At 46.7% G+C, this 20,390-nt stretch overlaps 1 protein-coding gene and 1 long non-coding RNA gene across 2 annotated transcripts; one reads left to right on the forward strand and one right to left on the reverse strand.

Annotated features, from left to right (window-relative positions):
* Positions 1–7,317: 7,317 nt before the first annotated feature.
* On the reverse strand, positions 7,318–10,007 carry JUN (Jun proto-oncogene, AP-1 transcription factor subunit). The gene has a single exon (XM_044238339.1). It carries the CDS (start codon positions 9,023–9,025, stop codon positions 8,021–8,023), a length of 1,005 nt encoding a protein of 334 aa, XP_044094274.1. The 5' UTR covers positions 9,026–10,007; the 3' UTR covers positions 7,318–8,020.
* An 828-nt stretch (positions 10,008–10,835) lies between these two features.
* LOC122900026 lies at positions 10,836–17,695 on the forward strand. The gene is made up of 3 exons (XR_006383162.1): positions 10,836–10,860; positions 11,454–11,660; positions 17,593–17,695. It is a non-coding gene; the product is annotated as an uncharacterized LOC122900026 (long non-coding RNA).
* The last annotated feature ends 2,695 nt before the right edge of the window (positions 17,696–20,390 follow it).

The following is a 20,390-nucleotide window of genomic DNA, read 5'->3' on the forward strand; positions in this document are numbered from 1 at the left end:
ACAAGTCTACAGTGAAAAGTGGCTAATTCTTGCTTGTCTGCTCCATACAAGGGCTGTACATACATGATCCTCCTGACTGGCTTCTGAGGGAGCTCTGGCTGGCCTCATTTTTACAAAGGAAGGGATTGAGGCTTAGCGATATTAGGGTACTCGCCCCTTGCTCCCCCAAATACAACTACAGAGCCTGGATTAATCTGTAGGCACTCAGTTCCAAAATCCATGTGCCTCCTCTAACTTGTAATACCTTGATTCTTCATGGAGTCGGAAGGATAGGGAGGAAGAGTGGAAAGGGGAGAGGCTCTGGGTAGAATGACAACGGGGTCTGTGGCAGGGAAATTGTAAAGTTTCGCTGAGATATGTGGCACCAGTACTCAGGAATAAGGATATATGTGTACAGCGCAAGCTCTCTGGCGTCAGAAAGACCTGGACTCAACTTGTGTTTCCACCAGCCACTTACCCCATGAACCTGAACAAGACCTGAACCTCCATTTTCTCACGTATAAAATACAGCCCTGTCATTTACTTGTGAGACCCAGTATAGTGCCTGCTACATAGTAGAAGTTTGGGAAATGAGATCTATCATGAATATTATACACGTGTTTTTATTACACTTGTAGAAGATGCAGTTGGTTTCTCCTGGAGTTGGGAAAGACTAGGTAATGTCATGGAAACAAGTAGCTCTCAAATCTCTGTGTCCTAAAACAACAAAGGTTTTGTTCTTGCTCGTGTTCAATGTCTATTGTAAATTTGCTGGGCCTGGAGAGGGACTTTGATCTACATCATTATTATTTAAAGACCCAGGTTAATGGACACCCCATTTCTATGCTTCCATATTTGCCAAAGCTGAAGCGTGTTGAATCTCTCTCAATTGCTCTTGGGCTTCCACTTGATTGTGAGAGATGTCACCCCTGCTCACATTGTATTGGCTGACACAAGTCACGTGGCTTCTTACCCACCTTCAAGGAGGTAGGAGATGGGAAAGTACTACCCTACCTTGTACCCAAGAGGAGAGCCAGAAATGTTTGGCATAGAGCATTAGTGACCCTCCACCAACCTAAAAGCCATCTTCCTTCTCACTTTCTTCTTGCTATCAGAGCCCTGAGTTTTTACTTATTTTAAAAATAACTTTGTGTGTTCACTTTCCCGTGTGGTTAGAAAAAGGGGATCCCAAAAGGCAAAGCATGACTGTCAGCCAATTATGGAGGCCTCATCCCCTGTTTGGGTATATGTATGTGACCAACTCCTAACCAAAGGGATCTGAGAGGAAGTCGACAGGGATGGAGGTGGGGAACATCTAGGAAAGGCTTCTTTTGCTAATAAAAAAAGAAAAATTAGAGTAAATGTCCTTGCATTGTGTTTACCTATGATGTCAGGAGTTGCCAAAGCTATCTTGAGGCCACGCAAGGATGTTCCTTGGCATACCAAGAATGGTGACACAGAACGATAGAAAGCCATTAAACCCATGATGATGTCCATGAATGAGCCCTGGACTTGGGTCATGCCTGGACCTCTTTAAATTGGGTCTTCTGTTACTGGTCCCTATAAGCATCCTAACTGTTAGTGTGGTCAATTACATAACAGCTCAGGTTCTTGCCCACCTTTTTCCAGGACTTGTGATAAGGCCAGGGAAAATTCCTCCCATTGAACATGAACCTAGATGAATCACCACTCTGGAAGAGATTAGCCAGCAGCAGAAGCTGATGCACTGACAGTCCTGAGGAGATCTGGGAAATACACAAATTCTGCGCAGGTAGCCACTGAGGAGCAGTAACCTGAGAAGGCAGTAACGTGGTGATCTGGGAATCCAGTGTTCTGAAGCAACAAGGAGGCAACCATCAGACACTATTTTTCGGTGGATGTACATGGGAGAAGTCTGTATGGCAAGAAAGTGCCGGAGATTCTTGGCACTAAGTGTTCTGGCCCCTCCAGAGAGGATGAGTTTGCAGCAGGACAAGGGGAGTTCAGCACTCGCTGCTGGGGCACGGATGGCATATCCCAGGAGACTATCTGATTACCTTTGCTCAGATGGTGTGCACATCAAAGAACTTTCTGATGACTAATTCAGTTCCTTGGGGTCCTTGATGTGGAAGCAGGGACGTGCCCTGGATAAGGAACCCAGGATCACCTGGGCAATCTGGTTCCTAGAACAACATAGGAGAAGAATATGGTTCTTGAAGCCTAACGGTGGCCCCATCAGCCAGTGGATGAGGAGAGCCTGAACAAAACTCTTAAGACTCACTGGGAGCAACAGTTGCTGAGTCAGTGAGATCCAGCTAGTACCAATGACATAGCCAGGGTAGAGGTACCAGTGGAAGGAGACAGAAGAGAGAAGAGCCCTGTGGAAATGACAGAGGTGTGAACTGGGGAGCGCACATCGCATTGCTCATCACACTTCCTTTGCTCACTCTACCAGCAAAGCAGGCTGTCTCTCAACCCCTGGGATGCCCAGAACTCTTCCCCAAGCTTTCCCTCCTGGGGCACCTGCAGCTGCTGCCCTTCTCATCTGCTCTTCCCCTGAGGAACTCTAGTCATGGAGGAAGTCTCGGTTTAGGTGTTTTTTTGCAGAAAGGCCTTTCCCCCTGGCCCTGCTCAGAAGATTTTTCTCTTTACTTTCCTTCTTTACTGTCTTTGTCGAGGTGCAGAGTCATACATTAATCGCTGTGTTTTCTATTTACCGGCATCTCTTACCAGAATAAAAACTCCATGAGGGGAGGCATCCTGTGGATTTCACTCCCTGTTGCCTTCCGAGTGCCTGGCACAAAATAGAAATTCAGTGTTGCTTGATAAATCAAACGAGTGTCATACGGATGCTAGGTGTTATGATTCAATTCTCCCAACCTAAGTAAAAACATCGGTCTCTTGGCTGACATCAGAAGGTTTGCATAGTTTGGGTCAATCAGTCCCACTGAGCTTAGTCAGTTCTGGCAGATGACGTAAAATTAGGTTTGGGTCCTGCAGTGGTGAGATCACAAGCCTTTTTTTCTTTTACATCTGTTTATTTGAGCATCTTGACACTGAGCAGGGAGACGCGACCATTTTATAAGATGACTTCCCTTCGGATGTCAAGTTGACACAGGAAAACTGAAGTTCGGGACAAGTTGTCGAGGCAGAGTGCGAACTTGCAGATTTCCCTCCTTAGGCCCAGCTTGCCAGGAAGTTGTGTAGGAAGAAATGTGGGATAATGGGGGCCCAGCCTAAGCCATCTTCTTCCCACTTCTCCCCCAACTCCAGGACAGCTTTGGAGACCTCAGGCATTCCAAATTAAACTAAATCCTGTCTTTGGTATCATCCTTCCTTCCTGGCATCTCCCCCACCAGTCCATCACCCAAACTGTTACCAGCATGAATCTCTCTCAAGTTGAGAGTCCGTTTCTCTGTGTCCTTCTACATTTCCCTATCACCTGCAAGATAACTACCAAACTCTTAGCATGGAACAGATCCTACTTCACAACCTCACCCCTAAACTTTCCTGCTTCCATTTCTCTTCTCATACCTTCATTCCCAGCTTCTCCAAGCAGCTCACAGCTCTCTGAATGCACCGTGCTCTCCTATACCACTGTGCCCTCGCATGCGAGTTCCTCTTCCAACCTTTCCTTCCTGGTGAGTCCCACTGGCTCAGCTTACATGTCACCTCTCCCATGAAGTCTCTCCTGATAATAGTTCCTCCTCCCCAGATCTGGCATCTCTTTGTGCTTTATCTGTATGCTCTTCCCCACCAGACTGTGAGCTCCTTGAGAATAGGGATTGTGTCTCGCTCATCACTGAATCCCCATGCTTAGTTTAGGTCCTCAATGAGACCCAGGCCCAGGGGCATGCCCTTCTCTGGGATGTCAGACGTCCAAAACCAAATAAATGGGGCCCGGTTCCAGAGTTAGGAAGAAAAGATTTCACTTTCTGGGGCCATCCCATATTCTAACATTTTCCAATTTTCCATGACCTTCCACTTGACCCATATAGAAGACCCATGGAGGCAAGAGTACGACAGAGTCTTTTTTGGAATTGTCTTTTTTGGTTAGTTCCACCAATGCACATCTTCTCTAACAATCAAAGGACATGGGGAATAGATACTTCAGCATGATCCTTATCTCTATCCAGAAGATGCTAAGCACTAACTTCTAGACTCCTGAGATATATTAACTTTATAAAAAGAAAGTCCTCTCTGCGATTACCAATGAAGTAGGTTTTTTTTTTTTTTAAGATTTTATTTATTTATTTGACAGAGATCACATGAAGGCAGAGAGGCAGGTGGGGGGGGGGAGCAGGCTCCCTGCCAAGCAGAGAGACCGATGCGGGGCTCGATCCCAGGATGCTGGGATCATGACCTGAGCCAAAGGCTTAAACCACAGAGCCACCCAGGTGCCCCAAAGTAGTTGTTTTTAATAAAGCGACATCTGGAACTATTTTTTATGCTTGCCTAATGGTCATACATTATCCTTGCCCATCCCCATTTCCAAGCCCAATCTTTCAGGCAGACCCATTTTATATAAGGAGGTGCCCACTTGCATTAGTGGAGGGGAGAAGGGACGCTGTATGGCTGGAAGAACGTGCTGGCAGCTTATTTTAAGAACACTCACTGAAAACTGGGCTTTAGAACACTCACTGAAAATTGACTAGGCTTGAATTTTCTTGGGGTCTTCAATCCATCTGGACTTGTATACCCGGAAATGGATGAAGTATACTTCACTGGAAGAAATTAAGACCTGAAGTTATTTTGGAGGAGGGTTTAAGTTCAATTGCTTCTTCAATCATCACACATTTTAATATCTCCTAGTGCCAGGCACTGTACTAGGAGTCTGGGGTCCACAGATGAGTAGGATAGGGTTCTAGCCAAGAGTCACAGAGGTTCACAATGATAATACTTTGATAAGTGCTACCATATTAGTTTTGATAAAATGTTATGCTCAATGGGAATGGTCATTCCTCCTGAAGACAGAGTTAGTAAAGAAGGCTTCATAGTGAAGGCGCTATGTATGCCAAGCCTTGAGGAATGGATGGGATTCATCCACGGGACCAGAAGGAAAGGCATTCCAGGTAAATGGATGAGCACAAATAGAAGCCTAGAAGGGGGGAAAGGCATGAGACTCAGATTCACACAAAAGCAAATTTCTCATAATGAGTGTGTAGCCATTAAGCTTGGGAATTATTAACCATTTTTGAGTCATGGAACTCTGTGAAAACCAAATAAAAGCTAATGATTTCTTTCCCCAGGGGAGCGTGTATGTGCCCGTGTATGCATGCACGTACACATACATAGAATTTTGTAGGCTTTTTCATTGAGTTCATGAACCCTCTGCCCCAATGGACACAAAGGGTTACAAATCTGTTTGAAATATTCATACATAACACAAATTAGAAGAGAATTAATGGTTTTATGTGGTACTAGCTTCATCTTCTCCAAATACTAGTGCTACCCAAGTAACTTATTGAATGGCAAAATAAAATTAACTTGTGTCTACAAAATTAGCTGATTTTCTGTGTCCCAAGGTCATTGGTTAATGTCCTCTACTACAATGACTTTTCTATTCCTTTTGTTAGAATGGTTAGAATTTCAGAGATATACATTTAGAATGTTAGTTGAAATAAACAAAAAGCAAACAAGAGTGGCAATAGGCCTGAGACTCAGGCTCTTTTTTTTTTTTTTTTAAACACTTGGAGTCTAAAGCAGGGGAGTGGTGTGGCTTTTTCTGTGCTGCTCTGTTGTCTGGCTTAGTCTACCTTTGCAGGTAATTAATTCCCCAGCCTGCTTATTTTTTCTAGTTGGCTCTTGTTTAGCTTCCATAGAGCCCCACCCCAAAGTGCTTTATTGTCCCTCTGCTGACTATTCCTACATATGGTCAAAATCAACTCACCTTCCGGGTTGCTGACATCGGCAAATTCACTGTTTGGCAAACTCTGCTCTACTCCCAGTAACCCTTTGTTAAAGAAGTGTTATTACAACGGAGTGGATCTGATAGCTAACAAGTCTGTCCAATCTCTTGCACTCTGAGATACACTCGGAAGGAGCAACTCTGTCTTTGGATTTACAGCCACAGGCAGGATATTAGCACTCTCAGACCTGTTGGGTACTAGAGCACTGCTAATGAGCAAACAGCCCTGCCTCAATTAGTGGTTTGTGAAATATTCCTGGATATCAAATTGCTTTTGCTGCTTGATAATCACACCGGCTCTTGGGATGAAAAGCAACCAAGCAAAAATTGTTCCCTTGTTGCATACTGCCTTGTTGATCTCCCAAGTTGTATCTGTAGACAGAATTTAAGTTTGCCATTTCCCCAGAGCTAAGGTTTGACTTACGTAGGTAATCACTGTGTTGGTGTTCATGGTTTCTCTTACGAATCTTTTTGGGTATATAGATTACCATCTTTTAAGGCTATTTCTGTAATAAGGACTTAAATAAGGCTGAATATTTTAGAAACAAATTAAGAAATCAACTGTAGAAAAATCCCAAATGGTAAACTGCTATTGTAGTAACTTGTCTAAGTATAGGTGTTTGTTTCAGAGAGAGAGAAAGAGAGAGAGAGAGAGAGAGAGAGAGAGAGGCAGTGGAGGAGAAAGAGTATTTATGAAACTGGGAGAATGTCTCATCCCGATTGCAAATCGTGTGGACTCTTCCTAAATTCTTAGCTTCTTAATTGCCCAGTAACTTCAGATGGCAGTAACGTTAACCCCAGCAACTGAAAAGAAAAGCTTCAGTGTAGAGCTTGGGAAGAGAAAAGTAGTAAAGGGAAAGGAATTCAAGATCTGTTATTGGTATTTGAATACGTTTATTGTGACAAGAATGCTGTTATAAATATTCATAAGCAAAGACCATCTTTTTTATTGAGGGATTGTTAAAGATTCCAAATTGGAAGGATACATCTTCTGTGAAAATCTGCCACTGTTCCTGATTTGAGAGTAAGCAACTACTCTTCAGTTTCTGCTAACATCACAAATGGTCACAGCACATGCCACTTCGTATAATCCAGATTTTAAAATGGACTTCCCAGGGGACTGCCTGTCCCTCTTCACCACAACCTCCCTTCCCTCAGTCTTCAGGAGGACCACACTATCCTCTGTAAGCAACCCTACAGATTGCTGGGGGAGGGAAGAGGGTAAGTTGACAAGGGCATCAGCTACAGTTATCTCAAATCCAGCAGAGAAGTTTTCACTGCTTGAGAGTAAGAAGCACTGAGAGTGAGGTTAGTTGACTCCCCACTCTTTCAACTTCACCTAGATAGGTAATCCATAGATGATGCAGAAAAGAGGTTGTGGGAGGGGTACTTTTCCAATATTTTATTGCATTTTCTTAAATATCCTTTCTGGAATTTTCAGGAACAAAACATAAAAAAATTATATACTTTATTACAAATGGTAAACTCAGAGTGCTCCAAATCTCTTATTTACAAACAACACTGGGCAGGATACCCAAACAAACAAACATGAAATAACTTACAAAGGCATGAAGCTGTTTATTGACAGTAATCAGCTTTCATCAAATTAAAAAATATATATATGTACATACACAGTTAAGGAAGGCAGGCCAGAAAGAGTTCATCTGCAGGCTCAGCCTCGCTCTCACAAACCTCCCTCCCGCCTCCCCTCCCCCAACCCCCGCCCCCCTTTGTGTTCTTAAGGAGTACTACAGAAGCAATCTACAGTCTCTATTGCAGTTTGGAACCCCCCCCCTCCCCCCCCTTTAATACTGAATGAGATCGAATGTTAGGTCCATGCAGTTCTTGGTCAATGTTAAAGAAAAGTCTAACGTTCTGTTCCTGCGGGGACAGCCCGTCCGCAAAGCGGGGCAGCCCGCAGGCAGCCGCTCCCTGGCCCCATGCCAAGGGAGGGCGCGCCAAGTCCTTCCCACTCGTGCACACTGGGGGCGCCGTCAGGACGCCGCCCAGTCCAACTTGGATACCCTTGGCTTTAGTCCTTGGACACTTCTTTTCTCTCTCTCTCTCGCTCTCTCAACTTGTCAAGTTCTCAAGTCTGTCTCTCTGTGTAATTTTTTTTTTCTCTGTTGTCCCTCAGCCCCCGACAGTCTCTCTTCAAAACGTTTGCAACTGCTGCGTTAGCATGAGTTGGCACCCACTGTTAACGTGGTTCATGACTTTCTGTTTAAGCTGTGCCACCTGTTCCCTGAGCATGTTGGCCGTGGACGCCAGCTCCGAGTTCTGCGCTTTCAAGGTTTTCACTTTTTCCTCCAGCCGGGCGATCCTCTCCAGCTTCCTTTTCCGGCACTTGGAGGCAGCTATGCGGTTCCTCATGCGCTTCCTCTCTGCCTTGATCCTCTCCTGCGACTCCATGTCGATGGGGGACAGGGGCGGCGTTTCCCCGGGCATCTCGGGCACCGTCTGCGGCTCCTCCTTCAAGGCCTGCAGCCGCGGGTGCTGCACGGGGAGCTGCTGGGGCAGGTGGTGCGGCGGCTGCGGGGGCTGCTGCTGCTGCTGGGGCTGCGCGGGAAAGGCCAGGCCGGCAGCGCCGTAGGAGGGCGCCCCGCCGCCGCTGCTCAGCGCGCCGGGGTTGAAGTTGCTGAGGTTGGCGTAGACCGGCGGCTCGCTGTGCAGGCTGGCACTGAAGCCGCCGCTGCCGCTGCCACCCGCCGCCGAAGCCACTGCCGGAGCCACCATGCCCGCCCCGCTGACCGGCTGCGCCGCCGACGTGACGCTGGGCAGCGTGTTCTGGCTGTGCAGTTCGGCCAGGGCGCGCACGAAACCCTCGGCGAAGCCCTCCTGCTCGTCTGTCACGTTTTTAGGGCACAAGAACTGCGTGGGGGTCGGCGTGGTGGTGATGTGCCCGTTGCTGGACTGGATTATCAGGCGCTCCAGCTCGGGCGAGGCCAGCTTGAGCAGCCCCACGTCGGGTGAGGTGAGGAGGTCCGAGTTCTTGGCCCGGAGGTGCGGCTTCAGGCTGCCCACCGGGTCGGCCAGGTTCAGGGTCATACTCTGTTTCAGGATCTTGGGGTTACTGTAGCCGTAGGCGCCGCTCTCAGACTGGAGGAACGAGGCATTCAGGGCATCGTCGTAGAAGGTCGTTTCCATCTTTGCAGTCATAGAACAGTCCGTCACTTCACGTGGGGTTAGTTTGGGCTGCGCGCAGAAGTTTCGGGGCCGCAACAGCGCGCTGGCGAGCGGGGGGCACCCGCGCCTCCCCGGGCCCTGGGCAAGGAAAGTTTCTCGAGAGGCGCGCGCACCCGCCGGCTGTCCTCCCCCCTGCGCCCTGCTCACCAGCTCGCTCCCCAGGCGCTCAGAGGTCAGGTGCCGCCCGCACTCTTGTCAGCTCGCGCGCGCAGCCCGGCTTTGAAAAGTCGCGGTCACTCACGAAGCGCTCTCGGGCGCAGCGGTTCCTGGGAGCCGGCGGACGAATGCGCTTCCCGGCGACAGCGGCCTTCCCGGCGGCAGCAGTCAGCGCCGATCCCGCTGTGGCCGGCCGGCGGCGGCTCTCCGCCGCCCCAACGCCGACGACTGTCCCCTCCTCCGCTGCGAGGGGGAGGCGGCGCCTGGCAGCCGCGGCTCGCGCTCGCCCAAGTTCAGCAACCGGTGCGAGAGAAGCTGAGCGCACGTCCCTCCTCGGTCTCCTCTCTCCGCCGCCTTCTCGTCTTCACCGCCGCCGCCACAGCTTCACGCGCAGCAAAGCTTTGCAAAAGTTCGCTCCGGGACCCGGGCCACTTGTCCCCTGTCCTCCTGGCCAGGAAAGTTCTTGGCCGCTGCAGCCGCTCTCCGGACTTCCCCGGACGGACTGCCGCCTCGCTCCGCGCTGTCAGCAGCTCCCGGGCAGCGGGGCTCTTCTCCTGGGGGCGGCTGGAGAAGGGGCTCTCCGGACGCTCCCCAAAACACCAGCCCCGGAGCCACAGGCGCTAGCTCTGGGCAGTTGGTGAGAAAGCAGAAAAGAAAACCGGATTTGCAGCTCGGACACCACTGCCGCCTTGCCTGCCTGTGTCTGCCTGTCTCCCTGAGTCCGCGAACCTCCACTCCCGCCTTGGTGGTTCAGCCACACTCCGTGCAACTCTGAGCCCTTATCCAGCCCGAGCTCAACACTTATCTGCTACCAGTCAACCCCTAAAAATAGCCCATGATGTCACCCCAAGGCCTTCCCATTGGCTCGCGTCGCTCTCAAGGGGGCGGGCCCGCCCGTCGCCATGGAGACCCCACCCTAGAAGATTCTTCTCTAGACCCGCGGAGGCTCACGGGATGAGGTAATGCTCCGCTGCCCTCCTACAGTTGGGCCCTTCTTTCTCCTCCTCTCCCCCTCCCCCTCCCGCGCGATTCGCGCCGGGCTCTTTCCCCTCCCCTCCCCGGCGCGTCTTTCCCGGCCCGCCCGGTGCATTGTGGGCTGACGTCTTGGGGTTTGACTGTCTAGTGACGGTGGCTACAGCGAGTCGGGTGGACGCGGGCTCTCGCAGCCTCCGACCGAGGCGGGCTCAAGTTCAGGGCTTGGGCGGGAATGCAGGGGACTCAGGCACCCGGAAGGCTCGGAAACCGAGCCAGGTGTCTGGGGCTGAGAGCGCTGGGTGTGGGGTATTTCCCCGCTTGGGGTGCTCGCTATTATCCACCGGCACTTCGCCGCCTTGCGGGGCAGGAGGCTGTTCGCTCGGGTGTGTGCCCTCCCCGCACTTCCGGGGGGCGGGAGCACCGCCCTTAAGGTGGCTCTGTTAAGTCCCCTGTGGGGGCGAGTGAAAGTGGGCTTAAGTTTAGGGGCGGTCTCGGGAGAGCGGGCCCCCCACGTTGAGAACGCTGCAAAGTTTGTCTCCTGGTCAAGTTCACGAGCGATCGTCCGCGCTGCTGTTTGGCTGAGCCCAGAAGCCAAGTGATTTGCATTGCTCGAAACTCGGTGCTCAGCGAAGTCTGCGTTGCACCCCCACTGCACCCTCCAGACCATGGGAGAAAGGGTGCGCGGGCTCAGTTTTGCCTTGATGGGGAAGTTTTTCTATAGGGGGTAGAATTAGGGGGCAACTCAGCTTCCAGTTGTGAATGCGCGTTTAGGGAATCCGAAACTTGGGGAACCCCGGTGATCGTCTGCTACCCGCCCCCGCACAACATGCAACCATAGTTCACAAACACACGCGCGGGCGCGCGCGCGCGCACACACACACACACACACACACACACCCCACACACACACACACACACACACGCCACACACCTCCCGTCCTGATTTGTTTACAGGAAAACAAGTCCGAGAGCGTCAGATAACTCAGGAAAAAGTCACGCAGCGAGTCAGGGGTAGTGACCAGGATTTAAGATCTCTCCGCTCCGGGCCAGGTGGTGGGCCCATATCCTGGGTAGCCTCTAGGAAGCGCTAGACACATATAAGTGGTTCCTTTTTCTGCGGTTATTTTCTCCTCCTCCTACCCCACAGCCCTTAGGGAGAAAAGTGTATGGCGGAAGGAATATCCAAATTGGGGATCGTGGGTTCTCGCGTGCCCAGCGCTGCCACGGTGTGAAGTGACCTAATTGCCGAACTTCTCTTGAATTCGTTCAGGTCTGCAAGTGGGGCCGGTGAGACCCAACACACTGGGCTGAGCTAGTGGGACATCGTCGCCTCCAGGGCCAGGAGGTGGTCGCCGAACAAACCCCTTTTCTACCCTCCTTCGGAGTTTCCCAGAACCTCGATGAAATGACGGAATATGAGTGTGACTTGGCTGAACCAGGTGTCCTTACCCCTGTGAGGAGCGGTGAGGAGAGGAAGGTGAGGGAGGAAAGGGTCAGAAGTAAGCACTTTCCCGGACCTCCTGTGGAGGACTGGGGTTTGAAGTCAGACTTGCTGCAATTTGTGTTCTCAGATTCTAATTTTGGCTTTTCAGCTTCTGAACTTAGGGGGAATTCAGCCTTGGGTTTATAGCCCAGAGCTTTACGGTATTTGTGGCTTTGAGAGTTCAGATTCAAGGGCCCAATAGCAGCTGGTGTCAGAAATCTTGACAACTTTTCTTCACCCCACGCACTCACCTCTCCTTCCCTCCTGCAGCAGAGGGAAACTGAGCAGCTCCTGTGAGCCAGGCACTGAGCTGCGGTAGGGGGATAGAGTGATGACAAGACCCAGTTATTTTCCTTGAGAAGGGAACATTCTCTATTCTGTTGCCCTGAATCATTTTCTTTTGTAATCACGGAGCTGACGTTCTTAATAATTTTTTATGTTAACGGTAATAAAAATAAATTTCATGTATTAAACACCTACCACCAGCCAGGCATTTACCTGAGCTATTTAAATATGCTGTTTCTCCTCACAACCATCTCTAGGTACGTTTATTTTTATTTGGATCTAGCATATGAGGAACTAGGTTCAGAGAGGTTAAGGCTCTTGCTTAGGTCACACAGCTGGAAATTAACCTCAGGTCTTTGTTCCATTCCCTTGGATCTATACTGCTCTGGAAGACTTTCTTGTTAAGTATTGGGTGTCTGTAGGGGAATGGCACTTGGACGGTGGGATAGAACTAATTACCATGTCTGATCCTCTGGAACTCCTTTCAGAGCTCCTGTATTTGGAAACTTTAAGACTTAGGACTTTGTGTGTGTAAGTATATATATACACACATCGTTTGCCCAAGGGTTCTGTGTGTTTCTCTCTGCCTTATATGGTTTAGTAGGCTTATTTTCTTCTTATGTTGAGAAATAGAATATTTTATCCAAAAAAATAGCAGATCTGTTCATGTTAACACCACTGCTTGGAAACCTTCATGGCTTTCCCTTATGACCAGGAAAGAGTTCAGAGACCTTGGCTCAAGAGAGGGGGCTCCTTTCCTACGCTCACTTCTGCTCTCCTGCCTCCTCTGTCACTTCCAGGATTAGTCAGGACAGGCTGGGCTATGCTGCTCTAATGAACAAGCCAGACATCTCAGTGGCTTACCCCAGGGGAAGTTTATTTCTTGTTCATGCTACATGTCCCCGCTCAAGGTCTGCAGGGGAGTTCTGCTCACCATGGACACTTGAGGACTTGGACTGAAGAAGGCTTCGTCTTGACAAGTACTTCTCATTACTCTCTTGGCTGGAGGAGACAAGGCAGCAGAGCATTCACTAGCTCTCGAAGCATCCACCTGAAAGTGACACACTGAGTTTTTGCTTGGGTATCACTGGTCAAAGCAAGTCATGTGGCTACCGCCTAATTTTAAATCTCTGCAATTCTGCCGAGTATCTTAAAGGGAGAGAGCCAGGACTATTTGGAGAACAACACTAATGACTCTAGCAGTCTCTTTTCTGCTCACCAAATGTTTGGCTTACTGTCTTCCCACAGACAGAATTTTCTCATTCTTTCCTCAGGGGGGACAATCCTAAAGATTTATCAAGTCACAGTGTGTCAAGCTCACTTTCCAGGTTTTGCGTGATTCGTAGTAGACTCTGTATCAGCTCCAGATGTGACCTTTTTTCTAAATGCAAGACGTCTCTCCTGTGTACCCTCAAGATGGACCAGTGGAACAGAGACAGGCTAACTGCCGTGGGCACGCTGTTTGGAAAATGAAGGAATGGGAAACCACGGTAGACACCAGTCCACTAAGCAGACATGTTGAGGATACCGCCCCTTCCACAATCCAACACCCTTATTAGACACTGATTCTATCCCCTTGGGGTAGCTGCCTTATCCACTGCTTTCTGTGACCTCTGGCTTTGCTCTCTGAGAAAGGCTTCCTTTTCTATATCTGAAGAGGGCATAGGGAAATATGTTTTAAAATATGCCTTTAAAAATTGGAGGAGGTACAGAGTGATATTAAGTCTTGAATAAGGTCTCCTTTAATCCAGGCTGATGTGCTTTTGGCAATATAACTCTCACAAAAATGTGGGCTTCTTATCTGTTCGATTCCAGGCGTTCCATGAGCTAATAACCACAGCTGATTCTTTCCCAGACCTACTTCCATGTTTTGCTGTATATCTTTGCTTTCTTGCTTTCTTGCCTGGTGGTATCTCTCTCTCATTCATTGTCCCTCACTTGTCCTCTCTCTCCTGACTTGGTTTTGTGCACTTTGGGTTTTCTGGACTTTGGTGGGAGAATGATACTTTTCCTCCCTTTTCCAAAGCCATTTTGTTCAATTGCAAACATATGCTGGGTAATATCTTCATTTATCCAGAAGTTATAACAATAGGTTTGAGGCCATACCCTTGACTTGAGACATACTTCAAGGCTGATTTTAATTAGCTTTTTTTTTTTTTTTTTTTTTTGCTGAAAGCATGCCATAATTTTATATTTTACTGGTTGAAACTGAGAAACAGTAACCTCTTTGAACCCGACAAATCTTTGAATTTATAGATTGTCCCTACTTGAATGTCTGTTTACAAACTGGACAAATCTTCTTTGAGCTCATCTCTTTTTTGTAATAAGTTTCCAAATGTATCCAACAGCCACCAACACAAGCTATTAACATTGTTTTATGGTCTCTTGGTTTATTCCTTAGGTTAATCATATGTCTTCTGCATTATCACAGGTAATATGCTCACCAAATAGATCACCAACCTTTTAGCTTCGAATAGGTGTTCTTAGTTATTGCCTTCTAAATGAATGTTTACTTTTATTTGTCGTTGTTATTACATGTCTGTGTATCTCGGTTCTAATTTTTAGATCAGTCAGGATGGGCTAGGTTTGCCACCATGTTGAACAATTCTAAAATCTCAGTGGTTTGGAGCACCTGGGTGGCTCAGTCAGTTAAGCCTCCAACTCTTGATTTCAGTTCAAGTCATGATCTCAGGGTTGGGAGATCAGGCCCCTGTGAGGTTGAGCCCTGTGTCAAGCCTGGTGTGAAGCCCCATGTGGAACCTCATGTTGAGTCTCATGTTGGGCTCCATGCTCAATGGGGAGTCTGGTTCTCTCCCTCTTTCTCTTTCTTCTTCTGCCCTTCCCTCTGATGGTGTTCTCTCTCTCTCAAAAAATAAATAAATAAACAAAATCTTTAAAATCTCAGTGGCTTAACAAAAAAACTTTGTTTCTGGCTCATACTCCATGTTTAAGGTCAGAAGCCTTCTGCTAAATGTACTCATTTAGAGGCTGAATCTGAAGAAGGTTTCTTCTTGATAAATGCCTCCACAATCCTCCCAATCACCTTAACAGAGGAAAGAAAGCATGATGATTTCACATTGGCAATGAAGGTCCCTCCCAGAAATGACACACATTATTTGCATGTCCATATTATTGGCCAAAAACAAGTCACGTGACCCTGTTTTACTTGAAGGGTGCAAGAAAATGCAATCCTACCATGTGTCTGGAAGTCAAGAGCTGGAAATGCACAACCACGTGTAGCCTAGGTTACGCTATGGTAGCAATCCAAAAATCTTACGGGATGACAACCAAATAATTATTTTTCATTCATACTGTGTGTGCATTATGAGTTGGCTGTGTCTCTGTTTCACATAATATCACCATTTCTCTAGGAAACTTTCTGAAACATTGCTGATCGTCATGGCAAAGAGAAAAGAGCCAGTACTTAAAGCTTCTGCTGAGAGCAGTTTGCATTGTCAAGCCTGACGTCAGTGGGGCTGGGCAGCAAGTATTTGCAAAGAGTAATTCAGTCTACCATACCCTGAACTACATGGGGTCTCAGCTACCCTAAACTTTTTCAATTCCTCTAATGTTTTTATGTCTTTCCATTTCATTTTATCCTTAATCAAAATGCCACCTAGCAAACTCCTACTTCCCCCTCAAGACCCTGCTCCAGTGATTGTTCCCTCTGAAGCTTTCTGTTACCCCCTCTCCCACCCTGCACTCAAATAGTTATTATTTTCTTTGGCTCTCACCCTACTGGGTACACCCCTGAAGCAGAGAATGTCTATCATGTAGATGTCTTCTTACATTCCTGACTCCAAATCCAGGAACTGTGTCTAATTCATTTAATAAAGTATTAAATTATTATTAATAAAGTATTAAATTAAATTATTGTTTTTTTTTTCTAAATCATTTTTGTATCTCTGATGCTTAATGCAGTGCCTGGCATGTGGGAGGTTAGGAGGTGCTCAATAAATGCGTATCAGTGAATTTTTTAAAAAGTAGCCTTTTCTATAATGGAATTAAGGGTGTATTTTAATAGATAGTAATAATACTTTGTTTTAATACATAAAAATTGAGACATATCAAACTCCCCTGCTGAAACCTCCTTAAATGCATCCTACTGGATTTGGGATGACATCCAAATTCTTAACCTTGCCTTTTAAGATCTCACCTTATCTGGGCTATACCACCTTTCCAACTATTTTGTAGCCATACTGGGTGTGATTTTATCAGTCAAGGTAGCCTGGGTTCTACTACAGTAAAAAAACAAACAAAAATCTTGGTGACTTAAGACAAATATATATATATATATATATATATATATATATATATATATATATATATTTCTTGCTCCTGCTCCATATCCATCAAGGGTTGGCAGGGCTTCTGATCACATTGCCTTTTCTGGGACCCAGCCTAATGTAGCACCTACTTTCAGGAACATTACAGATCTCGTGGTAGACAGAAAGAAGCTTTGAAGGGTCTTGGCCAGGCAGTTAAATTCCTTTGCCAGAGAATGTACCAGGTCGCTTCTCGAGATTCACTGGTTAAAACTAGTCTCGTGCCCACTCCCCCATCCCCCTTAACCCTCCACCCCTAGCCACTGGGAGACCAGGAAGTACAGTCCAATTGGCCTGGAAGGCAGAGAGCTATCCATACTTGGTGACCAGCCCTAATGAAAGCCGCACTGGACTTCTTCAGTTCCTCAAACAAGATAAACTATTTCTTGCCTAAGAACCTTTATATTAGCCCTCCCACTTCTTCCCTGTTGTTTGGTCAATTTCTATTTCCTTTGGATGTTGGCTTTAATGACACTTGAAGAGGCTTTCTTTCATACTGCGCCCTTCCCCCATCTAAATTACATTCCCCTCTTATACTTTCTCGTAAGTCTGTTTTTTCTTTATAGCGGTTGGGAACTCAGGAATGTAATAAATAACACTCTTTCCCTCTTGAGCTCAGAACCAGCTGGAAGTTAGATATAGGAGTCAGATGAATGGAGATCACAGTGTTATTCTGATAGAGGAGAGATCGCAGGGCTTGGCAGGCACAACGAGTTTCCCAGTGCTTTACTCAGAATTAAACTTATCTGCAGGTCCCTGGCGGAGGTGGGCACTTGAAAGCCACTTCCAGATAAACAGTGTGTGTACATTCTGTGGACAAATTCATTCTGAAAAGACAGAGCAGTGGCTGGGGTGGGCATTCTGGGTCTTTCTTCTGACTTCAGCAATCAGATAACCCACACCTTTCTCATGGGAAGGAAATAAGGGATGGAGAAAGTGGGTAAGAAATTACTCTAGCGAATATCCCCTCATGGAAAGCTGAAGCCAGGGAACCGGAGATTTCTTTGTAACAACAGAATTTACCTACATGGGTTATTCCATATTTCTTTATGTGTTATTTTAAGATCTGTTTTGCCTAAAAGAGGCAGGATAGGCATTCCTTGTCTTTACTGAACCCACAGCATTTAGTACAGTGCTTGGCACAGAGGGTGCTCATTAAGTCTTTGTCATATGTCAGAGCCCCTGTGGAAGTCCTTCTCTTGGATCAACTCTCCGCAAAATTCGTTCTTATGTGCTTGAGACTGATTTCCAATTTTGGAATATTTCACTCTCTTCCTCACCCTCCACCTGCTTTTTTTTTTTTTTTTTCTCCCCAGATTGTCAGCTTGCAAATATGCATTCATGTCACAATTGGAGTAAGGAGGCAGAAATGAAGAAAATTGAAATACAAGTAAGTGAACTGAGTCATTGGAGAGCATGCACAGACTAGGTTTTGATCAAGGAGGAATGAGTAATGGCTGTGTACACCGTCGTCCTTCTGGTGACTTAATTTCAGCATTCAGAACTTCCACAAAACTTTTGGGATCATAAAGTGGAAGTCATCCCTTTCCCAGTGCAGGAATCCCTTTGGCAGCATCTTCATTTGCTTACGTACTTCTGGTGATCTTCAGGGCTGGGCAGTGGTAATTCTGCTGAATGCTGGTCGTTGGACCTCATTGGGAGCACTGTGGGCATGAAACTGTGGAAGGCGCTTTTGGCCAAACAGTCAAATGGTGAGAAGCCCCAAGCTATGTCCCATGGAGAAGAGTTGAAGGAACGAAGCATATATATATATTTTTTAACCCGGGGTGGGGGGAGAATAAGTGACCTTGAGAGCATAATAGAGGTCTTCAAGTAGTTGTGCAAATGTCTCATGGGAAGGTTGACTTAGTCTGTAACTTTGTAGGTCAGAATGAGGGCAATGGTTAGAGATTAGAGAGGAAAACTCTCAATATTTAAAGGAGAAATTTCTGAAGTCATAGTTAATTATCAATGGGATAGTTGCCTTAAAAGTGGAATTAAAGGGGTGTCTGGGTGGTTCAGTGGGTTAAAGCCTCTACCTTTGGCTCGGGTCATGATCCCAGGATCCTGGAATCGAGCCCCGCATCAGACTCTCTGCTTAGCTGGGAGCCTGCTTCTTCCTCTCTCTCTGCCTGTCTCACTGCCTACTTGTGATCTCTGTCTGTCAAATAAATAAAATCTTAAAAAAAAAAAAAAGTGGAATCGAGGGCTATCCATTCAATACAAATTTGTTGTCTACTCTGTGCCAGATGCTATGCTGGCTTAGTTTATGATAATTCCTACAGAGCACATAGTAGCTTGTAGTAATCATCACTTTATTTTCAAGTTCATAAAAACTACCTCTAAGTATTCTCTTTAAGAATTTGGCCGGAAGTTGGTCACCAACATTAGTGGCTTTTCAGTTCTGGAATTGACCCTTTATTCGCTAAATCTGAAAGTCTAAGATGATGTTTTCTTAGGTCCGGTGGTAGTTAGATGGATAGTCTTCTGTCAAGACAACAAGAGTTTTCGGTATTCATAAACTAGAGTTATTTGCACTTGGGATCATTTAAAATACTCTCTGTAATCTGATGGGTGACAAACACTTGTGGCAGAAAAACTGCAAAGTATCCACCAAACTCCTTTTCCTCCTCTGCGCACAGCTGAACTACAGTTCCCGGCCTCCTTTGTGATTAGGAGCCGCCACATGGTTGAGTTTTAGCCGGTGCAGAGGGGGTGAAGGGAATGTGTGCTAGGTACAGGCCTGGCTCTGAAAACCATCTCTCCCCATCTCCTGGTTAAGTATAAGGGACTTACACTTAGAGAAGGACAGAGACACAGATGGAAGGAGCCTGGGTCTCTGAATGACCACATGGGAGATGGGACACTGACCAGGAGTATTTGCATTCAATTTGGCCTGAATGGGAAATCAACTGTATTGTGTCGAACCACCGAGATTCGAGAGGATATATGTTAAAGTTGCTAGCATCTTCTTCTGCCAACTGGTGCTGCAGGATCTGCTCGGTGGGAGAATAAACAGGAAACTGAAGTTAGGGACTTTGTTCTGCCCTTTCCTGTTTGAAGAGAATTAGTGAGGGAGGCAGAAGTAAAGGACTTAGCACTTAAATTACATACTGATGCTTCCTGTTGGTAATATTTTCTTCCCATATAATTTATAAACTTCACGAGACATGTGACCGTGTCCTACATCTTCTTCTATATTTAATCTTTTGCAGGATATTTATTGAGAAGTGCCAGGTAGCTTGGGGATTTCAGAAGAAATATAGGTAGCACATTTTGTTAACTGTGTTGTTTATTTATTCAACAATTGTTGAGCATTTACCATGGGCCAGGCAGTGGTAAACATTAACAATCAAAAGCGGCAGTATGTGCTCCCAAGCTGGGGGATAACAAGGGAAATAGATAATATGGGAGCAAGACGAGTCAAGTATGATGATGCTATGAGAAAGGGCACAGGATGTTCTGGACTCACACAGAAGAGACATCGGACAAAGGTAGTGGCCAGAGACTTGTCTTCTAAGGAGGTGATGAATAAATTGAAATGTGAAGGCTGAGGAGGAGTAGCTAGGGGGAGAGGAGTCAGTGGGGAGAGAAAGAGCATTGTAGGATGAAGGAATGCATGAACAAAGGTCTGACTATGGGGCATGACTATGGGACACGTTTGGAGGGACTGAAGGGTAACCTGGAAAGGGAGAATGGAGAGGATAAGCATGAGAGGAGGGACTTGTAATAAATGTATGCACACATGTATTAAATGCATACAGAGCTTGTACTCTAGGTGTATACATTTACCTAGGAGGACATATGGCTGATAACCCATCAAGATATCAACAGTTGTGAAGTTTGGGTAATTTCCATCTTCCTCCTTATGTTTCTCTTTTTGTTTTAAAACTTCCTACTATACACATGTATTATATGTGTAATTTAAAAAAAAGTAAATGTTCTTTCCCATCAGTTGTAACTGCTCCTGCTATCCCTCACTGGATCCTCACGGTGGTTCTCTGAGCAGACAGAGGTCCAGAGCTGATACCCAGGGTTGCTAGAATTAGCTTTCCTAAGTTTCTGTTGACTCTACTTTCTCTCCTTTGCACCTGCCTTCCCTGCAGTTTTCTAG

The sequence above is a fragment of the Neovison vison genome, chromosome 2, assembly GCF_020171115.1.
Source record: "Neovison vison isolate M4711 chromosome 2, ASM_NN_V1, whole genome shotgun sequence".
NCBI lineage: Eukaryota > Metazoa > Chordata > Mammalia > Carnivora > Mustelidae > Neogale > Neogale vison.

Coding starts and splice junctions, on each gene's coding strand:
- JUN (XM_044238339.1), bottom strand. CDS start 9,025: ATGACTGCAAAGATGGAAACGACCTTCTACGACGATGCCCTGAATGCC.